Source organism: Python bivittatus, unplaced genomic scaffold (genome assembly GCF_059951505.1).
Source record: "Python bivittatus isolate LINGU-HERP-01145 unplaced genomic scaffold, Pbiv_v1 ctg000850_np1212, whole genome shotgun sequence".
Taxonomy (NCBI): Eukaryota; Metazoa; Chordata; class Lepidosauria; order Squamata; family Pythonidae; genus Python; species Python bivittatus.
In genome coordinates this window covers 43133639-43152837 of record NW_028277112.1, presented here as the reverse complement: position 1 = coordinate 43152837, position 19199 = coordinate 43133639, and the positions used below count along the sequence as shown (strand labels likewise).

Sequence of the window (19199 nt, the reverse complement as noted above, 5' to 3'; positions counted from 1 at the left end):
TCCTTGCCAAATCATTTTCTCAACTGCTGGTAGAGGGAAACAAGTGAGGTTGTCTCTTTTCCTGAAAGCACAATTGTTTGTTTTCAAAACTCTGGCAAAGGAGCAAAACCTTTCATGCATTAGTATTTCCTTTGTTGGGCTCAACATGTTACTTTTTCCTATTGATTAGGAAAAAAATACGCTTACTCTAGGCTAAATTTCAGAGAAACAGGCATTGTGTCATTCTGAACCCCTGCATATCACAGATAAATAGACAACTTTTGTGCTATCTATATCTAACTTGTTCCAGGTTGCCCAACTCTATACTCTGACGTTCCTCAAACTGCTGGGCTTCAATCTCCAGCTCCAGATCGTTCGCTATAGATTGTTCTATTCCTAAGCAATAACCAGAAGTTTTAGTTCAGCAGGAAGATGTAACCCTGTTCTATATTATATACTTCTAGTAAATATACCCAGGATCTACTGCTGAATTTCTAGTTTATACCTGATTATTCGTTAGGGCTGGATGCCAAGTATTGCAGAAAATGGATCTAACCAGCCATACTAAACTATCATGTGATCTTTCCTAAGCTATCTTTCCACACATGATATATGCATTATAAACATTTACATTAATCAGAATGCATGTTTTTGTTTCTTTGTTTCTTGTAGCATTATCGTTTGATAGCTGGAAAACAGCATGTCCAGCTGCTAAGGTAAACATTTGGGGTGATGTTTGTAAAAACATAGCTAATAAGTTAATTGATGAATTCAGAATCACTTGAAAATCTATTCTATTTTATGGCTTTGTTTATAAAAATGCCTTCTTTTGTGTGAGCTTCCCCCACCATGCTGCAATGATCCGCTAGAATTCAGAATAGGAAAGGGGTGAAGCATCAATACACCCTGATATTGTAAACTTGGCCTGTGTACTTTCTACTTATTCTGTACTTATTCTGGACATGTTATGGTACATATCTGAAAATCAGGAAGTTATATTTGCCCACTTCCCCCTTGGAGGCCTTCGTTCTGGGATTCCATTGACTCCATCCACAGTTATTAGGTGACATCAATCTCTTTCTTTCTTTTCACAATTTTCCTTGTTCTGACTCTGTCTCCTCCATCTTGTTCCCCTCTAGATGTGTTGGGAGTCTACAGTTGCCAGAATGCTGATTGGGATTTGGGGGAATTGTAGTCTGAAAAACATCAGGCTACATCAGACTTCCTAACTGTTGAAAAATTCTTCCCTTCTTCATAGGTTATCAGAGAGCCATTTGAAGACCATAGTTCAGACTGTGAGTCATCATCTCATGAAACAAGGGCATCTGCTGCCACCTATGCATGGAACAGCTCTGGTCTTTGCCAAAGAAGTTCGTCCCCAAAATATTATGGGTCATACAGTCCTAGTGGAAGATGGGCATCTCCCCAGCACAGGTTACCACTCTTAGATAATTAAATGTTAAGTGTAGCATCAGCAGCCCAGATATCTAGAGCGTGTCCCTGCAGCCAGAAAGTATTGGCAGCTTTTAGTTGCTGCTGCTTCTTGCCTTCATCAGCATCAGTAACAATCACAGAGTAACTGAGCTCCATTTCTCTGGCAAGGAAGCCTGAAATTGCCACTGCCTGGTGATAGCTTCTATCACCAGGAAAGAGGCCTATTGTTCTCTCCCTATCATTGCATAGGATATGGGGAGAGGTGTCAAGGAGCCATTGCAATTGCAACTGGAGCCAGTAATTTGAAGTTTGGTTCAGCCAGGGCAGCAGGTCTCTTGATCAGGAAGTTTGTATGTAGTATTTTGGATGCATTATATCTTGCTTGTTCACCTCTCCTTGAAAGATCAGCTCTGCACCTGTTGATTGCATTCAGATCCAGCTTTCTGTGTAGCTGCTTCAATATTCTCTAGTCCTGAAAACACCTTTCAGCAATCAGCTGATTTGCCAGTAGAATCTCTTTAAGGTTTTTAAAATTTCAATTTCATTTTTTAAATGTATTAGTCTCCCTATAGTAGCAGCAACACAGCAGCTAAGATAGTACAGATGAAAACATAGGCAAGAAATTAAAACAATCAAACGATTGCTTCAACAGCAGAAATAAAGTTGATTAATAGTGCACACTGCAGTACAAGTACAGAAAGCTGAGGTTAAAATTAAAAGTAACATTCATGTTAGAGTCATCCAGAATGCTATAACTGAGGCTATTTTTGAAGTCTCCTTGGAAACATCAGCTAGCATGAAATTCAGCCACCAAATTCATTATTCATTTATTTTATGAGGTTTAGAGGCTACCTGACTTGAATAACTCTAGATGGCTTACACTAAAAACAGAAAACAACGGAAAAAGAAAATTCCATGAGTCTGGACAAGCACACTGACTGTAACAGAAAACATAGGGTTAAAACAGAAAACAGGGTTCCACCAGGATCCTACCCCAAGGCCTGGAAGAGCAGTCAAGTCTTTAAAGACTTGGCTCCCATGCTGATGATGTTCAGGATCTCTTTACAGACCAGTTAATAGATTTTATTTGCCAAATCCCTTGGACAATATCTGATGGATTTTTAATATTTTTACTTAATTTGTCAGTGTTGCAAATTGGTATAATTATTTTTTATACTCACTGTGAAACTTAGATCAAAATTTTGTTGCAAGCTGCCTCAGAGATTTTTGTTAGGGGGAAATTGGAATATTGAAAAAAAAATTAAATATGTGCCAATGACTAAATGTAAGATCTTTGATGGAAGTCTTTGATGGAAGATGACAATGTCTGGAGTACTTTGCTATTGACAAGTTAAAGTGAAAGTCCAAGTGAAAGTCTTCTGCATTTTTTTCCCTCCTGCTGACTAGAGGATACTATGCAGTGATGCTGATCAGCTAAGATTAAGAAAAATATGAGCTAAGATTTAGGCAAGTCCCATAAACAATTCTGACCTTGTGGTATAAATAGCAAAAAGAAAAAAAAAAGATCTGTGAGAATTTCACATATTTGAACTGCTTTGTAAAAGAAGTACTTCAGGTTCATAGTCAGCACTTTAGTAAAAGTTTATCTCCGCAGCAAAATAGTGACATTTACTGTTCAAGTGTTGGTGACCTGTGAGCCCAATTTGCAGAACACAAAGGTTGAACATATTTTGCAGTCACATTTAGTAGTGAAAAGTGAGGGAGATCTGTTACTAATGGACTCTGAATACAGGGTTTGATGGAGTCATATGTACCCTATGCTCCATGGAGACACAGCCCCATTTTTTTTAAAAAAAAAGCAGTTCCTAGCATAGTTCAGCTAGTTTAATAGTTTAAAGCAATTTTAGCCCACAAAGTGTCATTATTCTGATATTTTATAGAGGAGAACCTGGAAGGCATTCATTTCACCATAACAGAATGATAAAGAATTATGGGTAAAAGCTGAACAGCTGCTGCCAAGAATTCACCTGGACTTCATGTATCCTTCAAATAGCAGCTTTCATTGTGTGTCTCTTTTTTCACAAGAGAAAATTAAACTACTTTTTGGAATTCTTATGTCTATAACACACATAAACAATTTAAATAAGTTAACGTTTTGATAAACAATTCTTTTGGCAAATGCACCCTAGATCCAGTCCACAATAAGAGGATTTACTGTACTTGTAGACATTAGTATTCTTCCAGAAAATGTAATTAAATTACTTAGGAAAGGTACAGGAGTGATGCAAGATGGAATCCAATATCTTGAGTGCCTCAGGTTGCCTACCTTGTCATAAGAAGATGACTTCTATTAACCTGCTCTGAGGTAGGCCACAGGTGCTTATATTTGCCTTAAGTACATGACATATAAATTAATCCATTTGTCCTACTGGCCCAGTGGCTGGCAGCAGTACTCCAGTTCAGCCAAAGAGAGAAATTTCATATCATTGGATGTGATCCTTTTTTAACAGACAGTGCCACCAGTAGAACCAAAACCTTCTGCTTGCAGATAACAGACTCTGTCTCTAAGCTATTTCATACATTGTTTGCAACTCTTACATACATCTTTAGTTCTTAACTTTTAAAAAAGGGAATAATGTAGAAAAAAAATCCATCCAATTCATGAACATATGTCCAGTGGATTCAGTTTAATGGATTACATAGCATTAGATCTTATATACAAATAAATGATTTTAGGGTTAATATACACAGATAATCATTATAAATGCCAGTACATAGAAGTTCTTGTGTTTTCTGATGGGATCATCTGCCTAGACAACAGCATTAGTACGGAGTGATTTGATGAGTCTGATGTTTTTCAGGATATACTCCAGCCCTAATTCCAGCTGGGAGGAGATTAATGAGAGAGTGAGGAATCTGCTTACCTCCGATGAGGCCAGGCAAAGACTTTCCATTGTGAGTACAATGTGCTTAACTGGGATACTCTTAGACATTTTGCAGAGTAGCAAATGGCACCCAAGTTGCCAGTTTTGACTGTCAAAAATAAGATGAAAAAGTTGTGAAGAAAGCTAATCTTCCACTTTGATTACATTGTAATGTTATCTCCCTGCACTGCATTTCAGTTCTCCTCTCAAAAGTTGAGCAATTGCTCCTTGGCAAGATTGGCCTTTGCTGAGATGATAAATCTGTCTCTGGGCTGTATCCCTTCATATTGTAAGATACAGGCGGCCTTCCAGTGGCTGAATGCTGTGGTAGTGGTGGAGAAGGAGGAGGAGGAGGAGATTTCCCTCCATATGAAAAATCAAAAACAAGATTCTACCTAGCTTTATGTACATATCCATCATCATCATCTCTTTATATGGAGCAGAAAGAATGGAGTATGTGATATATTTGGATCAGGCAGGTGATGGTAGCTTTCAAGGGACAATTTTAATTTCAGTTTTATTTGGGAGTTTGTTCAAATTATCAGCTATTGGGGGAGAGGTGGGTCCTGATTTCCTACATGTATAATTTATTAAGCAGCTGTTTGTTAAGACTTTGCCAACCATTTGGCTAGTGAATGCTATTTCTTTGTTGCATTTATATGCTATACTGTTGGCAAACTGAATTCCTCGAATGTGAATATTCAGTAGCCAAAATTGTATCAACTATGCAGAGGGTCATATCAAAGCGCTTTTGGGGAGAAATAAAAGGATTGTGGGAATTTAAAAAATGAAGAGAGAAGTATCCTAAGAAGAGATGTCTTTTCCTACCAACACCCCCCCCCCCCCAAAAAAGCCCATGCCGTCTGTACATCAAATGTAACTCTGTTGCAGCAGAGAAACTAGAAAATCAGAAGAAAGAGGGAATGGAGTATCCTAAAAGAGGATTTACCTGGATTGCTGGAATTCTGTCGGTTGCAACTTTTTCCCATTTAAATTTAACAAAAATCATTTGGGAGAGATGACTTTGAATAAACTAACAGCCAGCAAAAGCAGCAGATGCTAGAGCTCACTGTGGATTTCGTTGGTCTATATTTCTCAAGAAGTTAATCTGATTCTTGTTTCCTAGATGGATAGCTTGGAACAGGGTTATTTAGAATACTCATGTCTTTGAATTTTTCCATAAGTTGTTTGCTAAAAACAACAATAACCAAAAAAACCCGCCATAGTCAAATGACACCACTACCCATAGTACCAAAGAGGCTCATGAGACGTCTGTCGACTGAGGCTAACTTAATTATTGCAATGGTACAGCCACTCACTGTAGATTAATCCACATAATTTGTGTTTGTGAATCTGCTGGTTCTTATAATATAAAAGATATTTCTTCCTACTGGAGTGCCCACTACTTTGCATAGCTCTTTTCTATTCAGAAATTGAACAGATATTTTATCTCGCCTATATAATCCTCTTGTTATGCTCTGTTTAAATCAGAGAAGCTGTTTGCACTTGTATCCAGTGCTCTATGTTGGAGGTACGGATCCATGTGAGTTAACCTAGAGTGACATTACTTGCTGTTGTCTCTCTAAAATGATACATCCTTGTAATGAACATTAATAGAATGTTACTCTGACCAACAATGTACAGAGGACAGAGTCATCCATCAGTTCTTCCTGAACATGTAATGATAAGCTGTTTTAATTCTCCTAGAACAGCTGATATATTTGTTTTTAGTTGGGAACATTTAGCATTGCTGTTCACGATGAATGATCCAAGTTAATGGAACAAGTATTTTGCAGGGAGCCACTGATTTTGAGATTGATGATGTCCTTGAAAGAAGGTCCATCTCTTTGAGGAGATCCCCACACTGTGACTCAACAGAACAGAGATACAGCTTGTAGTTATGGTTGGCAAGGTGAGTTTCTTAAGCAGTCTTATCTTGGGGGGGCAGGTGGGGGGGTGATGGCATTAGTATATTTCAGGTAGTTTAAAAAAATACGCAAGAAGGCTATAAAAATTGTGCACATAAGCTATAAGATAAGCCATCACAGTAATATTACAGCCAGACATATTTGTCCCCCCCCACCCCCCACAGAACAGTTGGAAAATAAGGAATCACTTCTATGTAGAAAAATGATGTTGCACCCAGGATTCTTAATATCATTATTTTCCACAAGAGCACAGTAACACTGTTGTTTCTCTAATGGTTAGCACTGCAAAGTCAGTTTAAAGTCCAGATGTCAATTGAATTTGACCTTGGATGCATAATTAAAGTTGTTTAGTAGTATTAACTGTTCTGGATCCTGGTGGTACATGCATTCCTGGAAGACATCAAGGTTTAGGTATATATGTCTGTATTAGTATGCTCTGTTGCTGAGATAACTGGGTAAGATCCTTACAATCTAAATTACAGTCAAAGGTGAAATGTCTTATCTATATGTTTTGTTTTGAGCATTTTTATCCTGTCATTCATAGCTTGCAGCCTTTAAATTATAATAATTTATAGCAATAACGTTATAGTCTTTTGGAAAACAAAATCTATTTTTGTTCAAAGTGGAGTTTCATATAATATTTTTCTATTCTTCTTCCTCTAGTAATTGTTAGTAAATATTTTTTTTGCAGAAAGAATGCCACAGCTTTGAGATATAGACTGGAAGACTTACTGCTGGCAAGACCTTCGTTGCAGAGTGAAGAAGATGGATAGTTCATTTTCAGCATGAAGTTGTGTCAACACTGATTTGAACACAAGTTACTGCTGTATGGCTGTGTTGATTAAACAGATGATTTATACATTTTGAAAGGAGTATAAATGTATCAGCTCATCTAAGATTGAATATATAATAATGCAAATGCACATGCACTTTGAATCATCATTTCAATAAGGTTGTGTATTGCTACCTTAAGATGGTACTTAGTGGATTTAAAATCAAATGCCTTACTCAGTTTAGTAAAGATTGATAGCCAGATATTTTTAGTCAGGTGTTAAGGAAGATACCACATAACAGAAGAGTCGGTCTCATGTATATTCAAACTGAGGAGATATATCTGGAAAAGGTGCTGTAAGAACTCAGATATTTCAAGCAGAGATAAGTCCATTGCTGGAAGCCTATTCATTATGGTGGTGGAAAGGCTGCCAGCGTTACTCACAGTTGCTTCTCCTGCTGTAGAAGATGATTGGGGGAGGCCTTAAATTAAGTAGATTTAAATTCTTATGTTCCTACTGAACACACTATTGACAAAAGAGAGACATTACATCAGTCTCAGAGCTGGAGTAGTTATTATCCTTCCCTTTGAAACAAGTCAGATGGAAGAATGTGTGTGTGTGTAGGTATGTATGTGTGTATCTGCATATTTGTTTATGTATGCGAATACACAAACACACATACATATTAGTTAAAATGACAGATATACCAAAAAAAGCAAGTTGGCAAAAGCCCCTTACCGTCTATCCTATGACCACACCAACTTCATAGGCTTTGAAAGTGGTGTGTGTGTTCCACAGACCTTCTCCAGTGTCACTAGTATTGTTCTATCTGGATACAATCGTACGTACACTTAATTTGGAAGTAACTTAGAATAGCTTAAGTTTAACCGGCTTTAATTCTGAGTAGACATGTGCATGATTAACCAAAGCTGGAATAAGAGGATAGACATTTACAGTGTTTTGTTTTGTTTGTTGCCTTTTTTCCCTCAGTGTATAAGTGTGCTTTTGGTGCAGCCAAAGCCAACATGAATTTTGGAAAGCAGAGCATATGACTCCAGGCCTCCTTTGGCTTTGCCAGATCTCTGGGGGATGCAAACCTCTATAAAGAGACAAAGCCTTTGCTCTATACTCGCCCTACAACTTCACTAATAGCAAGAGTGCATATGAAAGTTCAAATAGACATGAACTTCTGTATATTGGACTCCACCTTATGAATGGCAACCATAGTTTTTTATTCTTCACTTCATATTTTAAGGGACAATATTGTCTTTTGCTTCATTCACTGGACTTGATCTCAGAGTTCATCAACATTTAAGAATATAGTTGATTTATAATGATTAAGTGCCATTAAGTCAGTACCAATCCTTAGCAATCACATAGATTTTCTCCAGGATGATCTGTCCCCAACCCAGTCCTTCAGGTTTTCTAATGGTGCACCCATCACCTCTGTAACTGAATCTATCCACCTTCCTGCTGGTTTTTCTCTTCTCTTTCCTCCCACCTTTCCCAGCATTAGAGTCTTCTCCAGAGAGCTAGGTCTTTGCATAATATGTCCAAAGCAGGATAATTTGAGCCTGGTCATTTGTGCCTCAAGTGAGAACTTTGGGTTGATTTGTTTGATGATCAATTTGTTTTCTTGTCTCTCCATGGTATTCTCGGGAATCTTCCCTAACCACAAAGTGCAAAAGAATCAATACACTTTCTATCCTGCTTCTTCAAAGTCTAACTTCTGCTCCCATAGAGTGTCATAGGGAAACCCATTGCCTGCACAATTCTAATATTTAGAGACACAGTCACATCATGGCATCTGAATGTTTTTTCCAAGGCCTCAATTGCTACTCTATCAAGTGCTGGTCTGTGGTATATTTCTTGACTTCTGGTTCCTTTACTTTTGATAGCCAATTGTAAAAGGCAGAAACCATCCACCCCAATGGTATCTTCATTGTCAGTTCTCAGGCTGGTTGCTGTACCTGTTGTCTTTAGCTTGGTCATCTTTATATTTAATCTTAGTCCCATTTTTTTCATTTTCTAACTCATTGGCATTTTCAGCTATCTAGAGTAGTGTCATCAGCACAGCACAGATTATTGATGTTTCTTCCACCAATTTTGAAACCAATCCAGCTTCCCTCAATATATGTTCCACATATAGTTTGAATAAATAAAGGGAGAGTATACAGCCAAGTTCTGGTCACGATATAAAAAGAATCCTGAGGAACTAGAAAGATTGCAGAGAAGAGCAACAAAGATAGTATGGGGCTTGGAGGCTAAATCCTACAGAGTGGTTAAAGGAACGTGGTATGTTTAACTTAAAGAAGAAAAAGCAAAGGGGAAACATGATAGCAGTCTTCCAATACATGAAGGGATGTCACAGAGCAGAGGGTGTGGATTTATTCTCCCCAGCACCTGAGGGTAAGACAACAACCAGTTGGTGGAAGCTTTACAGTGAGAGATCCAAACTTGAACTAAGGAATTTCCTGACTCTGAGAACTATTAAGCAATGTAACAGCCTGCTTCCTGAAGCTGGTTCCATCATTAGACGTTTTCAAGAAAAGATTAGGCAACCATGTGTCCAGATTGATATGAGGATTCCTGCAGTGAGCAGGCGGTTGGAGTAGAAGACCTCCCAGGTCTCTTCCAACCCTATGATTCTATCTGTCTATCGGCATCCTTTAGCATACCAATTTGAGGTTGGACCCTCCTGAGTTCAGAGAACTTTTGGAAGATTTCCCTTGTTTTTCCATGTCTGTTTCCATCTTCAGTGTGTTTACAGATTTCATTGTAATACTGTTTCTTTTCTCCTTCTAACAGCTTTCTGAATTTTTTGTTAAGTTCCTTCCTGAGACCTTTGTCTTTCTTGGCTTTGGCTTCTCTTCTCTTATTGGCAATTTCCACAATTGTTCTATCATTCAGTTTGCTCTCTTTTGCTTCTTGGTCTTTGGCAGTCTCTTTTCATATTAATCCTTACCAGCTTCTTTTACTTCATTACTCCCTTTGCCTATCAACCAGGTTCAGGACTTCAAAGCAGTCCCTAATGTTCTCCTTGAAAATGATGCTCAAGATCATGTTGTAGAAACTGGTTGGTTTTGTTTTTCTGCTTTAGCTTGACTTGGAATTTACACATGAGCAGTTTGTGATCTGTTCCACAGACAGGCTCTTCAAGCAGTAATCTGCATTTATACAACTTATCCTCTGCCTGTGCCCATTTTCATTAATAGGATTTTTTTAAAAAATAGATTTCTAGAGTTACTATAGTGGTCTCCAGAAATTGACAGGGGAGTTCAGAACACACCTTCCATTGAAATTGTGCAGCTAGGGTAGGGCAGATTTCTTTCCTACACTTTTCTATAGAACATACCCAAATGAGTCTCTGCCCAATTGAGAAGGCCAGATGCATGTGTATTCTAAGAACCACAGTTACAGATAAGCAGTATGTTGAAATAAAAATCAAAACCTGAAATCTGGATTGTTCCCTCTCTTCATTCTTGAGGGTACTTTCCTGTTATGTTTTAAACCAAACACCTGCAAAGTTTTATGACATTTCAGAGAACGATAGGGTGACTTAAGTGTTTGTCAACTTACAGTCAATTTGAACATACGCATTGGGATTATAATCCTGGGTTTTCCTAAAATGTAGGAAATGAGTCACTTTTCCATTGAAAAACTAACCATGAGATCTTATGAGTACACCAAAGTAGTCATTCTGACATCATTGATTTACAATTATAACCACTGCAGACTGAGGCATGTGTAAATCCTGTTGAAATTAACAGGCTTAAGCACATCTAGTTGCCTAACATTGAGCTGTACATCATGTCATTCTCCTTCAAGACTATCATCTATGATTTCATTTTGTGAGATGGACTGCCAGGGACAATGAATGCTATACCACTGTCATGGAAGATGAATGCTATACCACTCTCAGCTGTGGCTCAGAGCCAAAGAATGTGGAACAGAAGTGGTTGAAATGGATAGGTTAGGTCTGCACAGCCTAATAACGATATTTGTGGCCTGCTATATATCAGTCATCATCCCCTGCTCTTGCAGTTTCAGAAGGGTAATAAAAGGAGGTTCACTAAAGCACTGGAGGACCACTCTCCAGTGACCTTTACTCAGCTTGTATAAGCTACATCTTATACATGATCTAAAGAAAGTACTCTGAACCCTTTCACAGAAGTATTCTTTGATTAGGAATGAGATCTCCTATTAATAGAATACAGGCATATTTCATGTATTGTAGGACATAAGTTAAAGGAACTTTCAAAATCAGCTTGCAGCTGCTGTTTACAATTAAGGGACAAATTTTAGAAATAATGGATTAACTATCAGTGACAACAATTAGTATCTTCTGAGATTTAGGCTACAGATGGAGAAGTTCACTCAGAATTTCTACTTATTCTGCTTCACTCATGCTGGAAACATGACATGATAATAGCTTCTCTAAATATCTAAGGAGGGCTTTTACCTTATTGCCAAGAAGCCAGGGTTTACCCTACAACTGGATTTATGTGGGAGGATTTCTAGATTCAGAAAGTGCAACTTTAGGCAGATCTTTTTTTTTCAAACAAACAATTGCTGATTCTATTTGGAAAGTCAAGGCAATTATTTAAGGAGAGAATTATCAATTCTCTTTCAGTTTTTGAGTGCTTTTGCTCAGGAAACAAAAGATGACCTTGAACTACACAAATGTAGTCTTTACAGCACATTGCTAAGTCAAAATTACGTCTTAACAGTTGGAAGAAGATCAAAGTAATTTTCTCTTAAAATTGCTGTTTTAAACGATTGTTCACCCTCACCACCTTGTAAGAAATGATTTATACAAATTGAAACCTAATGGAATGGCAGGCCTCTTTCTTTCCGCTCTGATACTTCACAGTGCACAGACATTGCCATCCCCAATTCATTTCAATCAGCTGAGTTACTTAACCTTGGAAGGAGTAAAATTCCACATCCAAAGCTGAACTTGTGATACAGTCCCAGATTTTTAGAATATGTTCAGGGAAGAATTAGAATTATTTTCTTACTTGCTAATATAAGAACATTCTTTCACAAATAGGTGACAAATAGCTGGAGCAGAAACGACTTAGACTTTCAAGACTATACACCATATTGTAAAGAGTTTCCTTAGGGTAACATGTTCATAAGCAATATATTATTCAATTAAAGCATTAACTGATGATTCTATTTTAATCTGTGGGGCTGTGAATTGAGGGTACAGTTTTTATTTATTTGGGTAAGTCACCATGAGAAATAATAGCCACAATAGTGAAAGGAATAGTGAAAGGAAAGGAATAGAGAAAGGAAAATCTATCATAGTTCTTACTAAATTGTGCATTAACTTATACTTCAGTGGCTCTGTTCGAATGACTCATTCAACTAGGCCATGGGGGTTGTGAGAGAAATCTCTCTCACAAATTATCTGCTTAACTAGATTAACTAGAACAGCTACCTCTGATCAACTAACTCCTTCTACCATCGAACAAATTACTTACAGGAGGGTTAAGTGCCCTTTCTGACATTTGTCATTGGGACAATATACTCCACTTCTGGGGCCATTTTGGCTTTCCTGTCCTGTAGTTACATGGAGGTGTAAAAAAAGGCAGAAATGGATAGGTGCTGGTAAGGAGTGACATAACATCCCAACTGTGCTACTACAGGTTTTAACACTTTTTTCCACCATGTGAGGTTTTTTAAAAAATTAAAATTTGGGGGGAAAAGGCTGAAAGGAGAGAGAGAGAGAGAGAGAAACCTCCTTTGCAGCAGTGGAAGAACTATGAAATGGCTACAGCATGGCAGAAACAGCCAGCACACAAAGATGAATCATTTGATATAGGGAGAGGATGGCAGCGGCATTGTATCATGTGAATTATTACTTATTATTTTTTAAAAAATTATATTGAGCCATTTGGACACCAATTAAACCAGAATGGTGTATAACAAATAATGATATTTTGGGTTTCAGAAGACTGGTACCATACAGCCCTATTCACTGGATGAACAGACATTATTCACTGAGTAGCACGAAGAACATAAGGACATAAGCAGTGCCCTGGGGCTGGTTGGGACCACTGGCCTATCTAGTCCAGCTGTCTGTTTTCACAGTGGCCAACCAACTGCCCAAGGAAGCCCAGTAATCTTCCAGCAGATGGCCTTCAGAGGCAGGCACACTGCCATCAAGGCTAATAGTCATTGATCCCCAAGACTTCCATGAATTGGTCCAACCCTTTTTTTGAAATCAGCCAAGGTGGTAGCCATAACCGTATCTTGTGGTAGTGAATTCCAAAGTTTAATTATGATCAGCTGCTTCCATCTCCAGGCTCAGCTTCAGTGCCATCAGCCATTTTGTTCTACTCAGAAAAAAATCCTTTCTTGTGATAGAGGGGATCCTCTGAAAAAATAAAGGCAAAGAACAACACACAAACTGGGGATAGGGACTAAGTTTTGGATTTAAAAGGAGGCAATGGCCATGATGTCTCATCATATTATGATGGAAAAATAATAAAATAAAGCTGGAAACTCTCCCCCCCCCATTCCCCCTTGCCTCTTCTGCAGCAAACTCTTCACCCCCCCCGCCTCTCCTGCAATCTCTTTTCTTCACTTCCTCCTGCCATTCTTTGCTTATACAAAACTGGATTAGCTTCAAGCTATTGCATGACCCAAGCGTGACCATGTTCATACTGAATGGAAGGGCCATCACCTGTCTGCTTAAGGGTTTGCTATGATTTTTATCTCACAATAGAAAAACCATTTAGCCCCCATTTAAGACCTATCCAAACCTATCCTCGAATCAGATCCCTCAGATTTCCTGCCTCTCAGCCTCAAAAGTGTATAAATTCTATGCTTTTCTATTGTTCAGGGTCCCTCTTTCTTGAAAGCAGGCGCCCAATGATCATTGCAATAAACCTGGTTCTTCTCAGCGTTGTGCTCCTGTCTTTGGCAAAAATTCCATAACAATATCTATCCAACTTTGTCTGTACTTTAAAGTTTATTCTTTTTCATTTTTGAGGCCGCACAACTCCATAATGACTCTGGGCAGCTTACAGATAAATTAAAAGAAAACAAAATTTATAAAGAGAAAAAAAAGAAGGCAGCTAACTGGAAACCAAACCTCAAAAAGCCAGGCAGCCAATAACCAACCAAAGGGGCTTGATCTTGATCAGGGCCTGAGAGAAGTTAAAATAGGAGAAGTTAAAGCAGGTTTGAGCTATTTAGGATTTGGATTGCTTTCTCTCAGGGAATTCCAGAACTGTAAGCTAAACTGGGAAAATAACACATCTAGGAAGATGGTGGCAGCAAAACATTGCTGTACTTGTTGCCAAGAAAACTATGTGATGTGTCCTTGTAGTCACCACCAGTTGAGTTTGAAGTTGGTTTACCTTTTTGACAAAGCACCTTGGCTGATCTTAAAAAGCTAAGCAGGGTTGGACCTGGCTAGTAGTTGGATATGAGACTACCAGGAAGTTCCAGTCCTAAAGACTAGATTGGGAAAGCAAAATATTTTCCAGAGCAGTCAATAGGTAAGTATTTTTGTGTTGTTGCTAAAAAAGCAACTTGGACCTGTCTATGTAGTCATTAGGAATTGAGCTTTGACTTTATCTTACAGTCATGGTCAAGTACTTCCACATGCTCACTGCAAACGCACAGGCGTATGGCAGGCATGTGATGATATAATCACACCAGGGCCTTATGACTTACGAACTTGTGTCAGATATCCTGATACAAGGATATCATTGCAGCATTTGCAGGACTATGTCATTGCATGCATGTGGCCATTGTCTTTCAGATGCTGCTGTGCAAGCATTAAAAAAATCAAATAGCAAACCACCTCCCTGCCCTGTAACTGAGTATAATCCAAAGTAAACTTGGCATACTTCTGAAATCAGTACCATGCATTATACTTGTGAATACCCCTTGTTTGCAAAAAAGAATGTTACCTCTATGTAAATCTGTGTAGAATTGAGCTACAATTGCCTAATTGTACGGAACTCTTTTCTAAGAACATAAGCATAGATTTCTTTTATTGTATGCCCATTCTGTGTAAATAAAATTAAGGGGAACAAAACCTTTTCTTTTAAAGTTTCTATTTTGCTGTGGTAATGAAAAAGAACCTTCCTTTCTGTTTTATATTCTCTGCCTCAAAACTGAATATTAACTAGCACTCATACTGTTTAGTATCCTTCTGTCCTGGTTCAGTAACGTAATTATCATTTAACATTAGGAGATAGCAGGTTCAGAAGCCTTTCCTGCTCAGAAGATGAGGGGTAAGGGGATGTGCATTTGTGAGAGACAAAAACCAAAAAGAGGAACACAAAATTATGCATTACTCTGCCTGGTAAAGAAGTTTATATATCCTTTCCTCAATATCTGCCTAATCTTCGTTGGGTGAGATTATGACTGAGGCCTTAGGCATTTCAGCATCATCGTAACCAGATCTAAATGTGCTGCTGCAGTTATTGCTCATCCCAATTTATGCTCAAATTATAGAAAGGAAGAAAGAAATGCTCCTAATGAACCTTAGAAGCATCACTCTTGATTTTCCCTAATTTTAGTCCTGATAGACCAGTGTTTCTCAACCTTGGCAACTTTAAGATGAGTGGACTTCAACTCCCAGAATAGGCTGGCTGGGGAATTCTGGGAGTTGAACTCCACTCATCTTAAAGTTGCTAAGGTTGAGAAACATTGTGATAGACTAAGAGAGAGCATGTAAAAGAGTGTGGCATAAAAACTCATTGAGCTGCCCCCTTATCTCCCTTGCAATTCCAGTTCTAGGTCCAGTGGCAGGCAAACAAGAGTGTGCCACATGCTGGATCCTTCTCCGAATCTTTATGTTAGATAAATGTTAGCTTTCCACCCTCTTATGCCCTCTTAAGGTAAAACAGGCATAACATGATTTATGTTGCTTTTAATAAATAAATGGTGCAGGGCCAACTAAGCCAGATCAAGACCATGATGTGGGTGCAGGGGGTGGGTGGGCTGCTTCTCCAGGAACAACCAGCCTTGTGGCAGCCATTTGCCATGCAAGGAAATGAATCTTAGCCTCAGGGGTGTCTGCAGGTGTGGTTAAAAAAAAGTCAAGATGGCTGTGATGATGCGATTGAAGCTCTGCCCGATTTTTATGTACGGTGCAATAGTCTTTGGACAGAGTTTTGATCATGGTGTTGTGGCCTCCAGCTTGACTTTTTTTTTTTTACCAAGCTCCGCAGATACCCCTCCTCAGCCCTCTCTCCTGATACCAACATGCCACCTACTTTAATCATGCTCCTGTTCAGGCCAGCTATTTCTTAAAAATGTCCACAGCCAGATCATGTGAAAGTAACATGTCCTCTTTGATCTCCAGAAGGGTCCAAAAGTGAATCACAGAGGAAGGGCTGTAGCAGACATTCAGAAGTGGGCGGAGCAACACTGAGCAGGGCTCCAATCTGAAGCCTAGGAACAAAGATAAATGCCCAAGAGTTAGGCAGAATATGACTAACAGAAGGCACTCAGCATTCTGCATGGGCAAATTGACACATACATATGGGATTGGTAGTCACAAATAATGATCCTATACACAGAGAATAAACAGTTGCAGATAAAATGCAGTCCAATATTCTGATTATATCTGAAGTTCCTCTGGTTATAGCCTTTTTTCCTGAATTCAGTAAAGTAAATCTCACCTTAAAAGTGCTTTTCTTTTTCAGATTTTCCTTTCTTTAATAATTGGATATGAATTCTCTATCCTCTCCTATATTTTGTATTAGGGAGTCACATGAATCTCACTTTAACTTTCTCTCCTTAATCCCAGTTCCACTCCCACATTAATAATGGCATGAAGACAATTAAAATATTCCAGTTACATGCAATTCTACTTAATCTAATCAGAATTAAATTCTGTTGAATCAAATATGGTATATATGTTTGCACTGTAACTGTAGCAAAACCTTTTTTTTTACCTGTAGGTTTTTAACTGCATAAAAGTAAAAAAAAGCAGTGCAAAGATTTGAAAGGAATCCTGCACTGAAAGATTTGCAGGAATTCTGGGGTCATTTTAAACATTTCTACTCTATTTTTAACTACAATAATCTAAACCAATAATCTAAACTACAATAAAAAAAACAATAATCCTACACAATACAAATGGCAAGGAAGCTGGTCTGCATTGTGAAATGAGTGCTGTATGGAGGAGGAGATGTTTCTAATCAAGCTACTGTCTCTGGATACTGTATTAAGGGATGTGACATTACAGCTTCATGGTTTCATGACTGCAATCAGAATAAATAGAAACTGTCAATTACCCATTTTTATTCCTGAGGTTAGCTTGCTCCTTCTAGTACATCCTGTTACATGAAAATCCTACCCATTCCTCCTCTGTGTTGCTTTATTTCACAGAATCTGTTAGTATAAATGAAGGTCATTTGTTTCAAAAATCCAACCATGATAAATGGAATAACACTAGAAATTTAAGCCACCTAACTGCAGTAGGTACAAGACAGGCAAAAGAACGTAGACTGTCCTAATGTAAAGAGATGCATTCATGTATTTTTGTCTCTTCTACCCCTGGAAAATCTGTCTGACTCCTAGGCCTGAAAATGTCACCCCAGGGATCTGAATTCTTTATGGGCACATTGGTGAAGCATCTGGATGCAACTGCAGATGACTAAATGAAAAGCATGATTCTGTGTGGAGATGCTGATTTATATCTTGAGCCAATTCCTGCCTCCCCTCCCCATGATGCGATTACTATAGCATCTTCTATTGGAGCTATTGCTATTGAAACGCTATTTCATTGGGGGGAGGGTCCCTGTTGAAAGGGGTAGCCTAAGATGAAGGGAGAAGGGAGGTTCTCTGAAAAGCAGCCAGAAGCAGCCTCCTCACAAAAGGGGCTTCTGCCCCATTGAAGAACTCCGTTTTCTTCTCTGACAGCTGAGCCTATTCAGCGAGGCGTCTTAACTCATAGCGTTTGGAGGGAAGTCATGGAGAAGAGAGAGAACCTGCCTAGAAATGACTGAATTCATCAAAAGTATTGAACACAACAGATAACTTATTTATTGCTCAATATTTTTTAAAAGGGCAGAGTATAAGAGGCTGATAAATATAGAGACAATTCATGCTTTTAGGGGCATGAAAAAAATGGGAGAAAGCCATTTTTAGGCATCTTTATGAAATTACCAACTGCAACTTGTTTAAATAAAATTAGTTAATTTTATAAAGTAATCAGGCTGTATGCACGTTTTTATTTTTTTTTAATATTTTGAATATAGTCTTGATACATACTGTGTATATGTAAGACAACTGTGGATATGTTGATATTTTCCCAACAGGAAAAATCCTTGTTGCTATTATTCCACGCCTGAAGATGACCTAGGAATACCACACTTAGAACTACTTGAAAGCAGCTGGAAATGGTCAGTAATATCCAGTAACTCCAATGGAAATTATTAATTGTTGCACATGTAGGCCTGCATGCATTCCTCTGATGACTCAGGCCCCAATCCCACAAGGTTAATCCTGGTCAATGAATTATGCATTTATCAGTGATCTGAAAGTTTTTCCATCCGAGACAGCTGAAGGTCCTGCTCCAATAAGTCTCTTTAGGGTCATTGGTGTGCTTATGTTTGTGGATCAGGCTTTACTTTTATATTCTTGGTAGCAACAGTCCTGCTTTACAAGGTGGGGGCGGCCTCCAGTGTACTACCACAGGATAGCCTGAAGAAGTGATGGAACCCTTCTACTGGGCACATAAAGTACTTCTTGAGAACAGAACCAATAGTCATGAAATGTTGCATTGAGGTCTCAATTAATAGTAGTAGGAAAATAAACATGGATCATAGCTCAGGATGTGTACATGATTGATTCCAGTGCCTAGTATTGTTTGTTACAGGTTGATTGCTTCAGTAATCCCAAGTATTGAAGCAGTTCTCTTCAAGTCTCTCTTAGGAGCTTCAGCTCTGATCCACCACTGTTTTTTTAAGTAAAAGCATTTGCCAAATGTATGTTTGTTTATTATATTCAACTGGCTTCACGGTAAACATTTGTTGCTTATAGGAAAATGCTGAAACCCACTAACGTGGATGCTGCCACAACCCACTTATCTGGGAACAGCCCCTAAGGATGAATGGGGCTTTTGTGACAAAAATACGTTGATGTTCACCAGGCTGTTTTTCTTCTATCCTACTTTCATCACTAAAACAGATGAACAGAAGCTCACATCATTCATCAGTGCT

General features: G+C 38.4%; 1 protein-coding gene across 1 annotated transcript in view; it reads left to right on the top strand.

The window, feature by feature from the left end:
• SPATA6L (spermatogenesis associated 6 like) overlaps positions 1 to 7143 on the top strand; it is a 34966-nt gene extending 27823 nt beyond the window's left edge. The window contains exons 9-13 of the mRNA XM_088130066.1: positions 652 to 695; positions 1238 to 1413; positions 4236 to 4329; positions 6095 to 6210; positions 6918 to 7143. Of these exons, the coding sequence (XP_087986192.1) occupies positions 652 to 695; positions 1238 to 1413; positions 4236 to 4329; positions 6095 to 6196 (416 nt within the window). The 3' untranslated portion in view covers positions 6197 to 6210; positions 6918 to 7143. The remainder of the gene's footprint in view (positions 1 to 651; positions 696 to 1237; positions 1414 to 4235; positions 4330 to 6094; positions 6211 to 6917) is intronic.
• Positions 7144 to 19199: the final 12056 nt, after the last annotated feature.